Below are 1,371 nucleotides of genomic sequence, written 5' to 3'. Positions count from 1 at the left end.
CCATGGCTCTAATTGTCTTCCGTATTAACCAAACCTGCAGATATTGGATAAAATGTTATTGAACAAGTCAGTAGAAGCACCTGAGGAGCAAGCATGGAGCAGATCTTGGCGAACAGCACGTGACCAGAAAGAGCGAAGAGGATGTGAGCTCTGAAGGTGGAGAACCACATCATCCACTCAAAATCAGCGGTGTCCTGTGACCCAGCAGATAAAAAATAAAATAAAATAACAAAAAAAATGTTTTTACAATAATAATGTTATTTTAATCTACTGCAGTTACATTTCCTTACCATCTTCCTTCCAAAGTATCCTGGCTTCATGTTGATTTTAAATGTTTTTCTGTTGATGTTGGCTAAAAAAAAAAAGTTATACAGGATTAAATGGTTGCAAATTTCTTAAATATGCTTTGTTTTGTGGTCTGATAATGGCTAGTTTACCAAAAATATATGAGTTTAAGGGTGATGGTCCTGTTCTGCTTCATACTCACAACTGGACACTTCAAAGATCCAGCTGGTGGTCCAGAACACAGCCAGACCCAACACCGAGCTGTAGAAGTAGAGCTCATACTTGGGTAGAGCAGCTTTGACGCCCATGATGATGAAGACTGGACGCTGTTGGCTCTAGAGGCTGCTGAAGACAGACCAGAGTCTGAGGAGTGATTTGGCTTTTATCTGCACAGTTAATAAAGGAGTTTATGTCTGAAACGACACCAGTGTTTTCCCACTGGCTCATATTCTGGTCTGTCGATGAGAACGGGACATCATTCTGGCCGTCGACCAATCTACGGTCCAGAACCAGCTGGGAGTTTAAAAATAAAAGCTCAATTCAACAATGAAATGCATCTCTAACTAAAAACAGAGTTCAGAAAGACATTATTTAGACTACCAGATCGCCAATCCAAAGTTCAACAGAAGGGGATGTTTGGCTCAATTAGGTTTTGTTTTTTACCACCTGAAACATTAAAACCAACAAAATGTTGGTGTTAAATATTTATATTGTCCATCTTAACAATAAAAGAACCCTTTGCAGTACTTTTTCTTTTATTTAAGTGTGAAAAAATCTTGTTTTGTGTTGTGATTCACCCCTTAATGGAACATACCAATTCTTAACCACCTGTTCCCACTTGGGTCAAGTTTACCAGTAATGAAAGCTCTAGTGACACCACAGTCCAGCCAYACAGTCCCAGTTGACCTCAGGGTGAGTCAAAAGGACACCCTTTTAGAAACAAAAGGAGACGTTATATATTTTAGGCACTAGCCTGTGACGATCCCCGACCACTGGGACAGTTGATGCTGTTTAATTTGGATATCCAGTGAACAAAATCCACACTGTGGATCTGTAGCATTCATTAAAACGTAAAAGATATTTTAG

The 1,371-nt window shown here is 39.4% G+C and overlaps 1 protein-coding gene across 3 annotated transcripts in view; it reads right to left on the bottom strand.

Annotated features, from left to right (window-relative positions):
• The window catches only part of hhatlb (hedgehog acyltransferase like, b), a 13,671-nt gene that overhangs the window by 4,360 nt on the left and 7,940 nt on the right, over nucleotides 1-1,371 (bottom strand). The window contains exons 2-4 of one of the 3 annotated variants that reach the window (XM_014002190.1): nucleotides 488-630; nucleotides 291-352; nucleotides 81-194 (exon numbers count right to left, since the gene is read on the bottom strand). In XM_014002190.1, the coding sequence (XP_013857644.1) occupies nucleotides 81-194; nucleotides 291-352; nucleotides 488-593 (282 nt within the window). In that variant the 5' untranslated portion in view covers nucleotides 594-630. Of the gene's footprint in view, nucleotides 1-80; nucleotides 195-290; nucleotides 353-487; nucleotides 891-1,371 lie in introns of those variants that run through there. The other 2 variants (XM_014002191.1, XM_014002189.1) reach the window with 2 other exon arrangements.

The sequence above is a fragment of the Austrofundulus limnaeus genome, unplaced genomic scaffold, assembly GCF_001266775.1.
Source record: "Austrofundulus limnaeus strain Quisiro unplaced genomic scaffold, Austrofundulus_limnaeus-1.0 Scaffold12, whole genome shotgun sequence".
Taxonomy (NCBI): Eukaryota; Metazoa; Chordata; class Actinopteri; order Cyprinodontiformes; family Rivulidae; genus Austrofundulus; species Austrofundulus limnaeus.
This window is presented reverse-complemented; position numbering and strand designations above follow the sequence as displayed.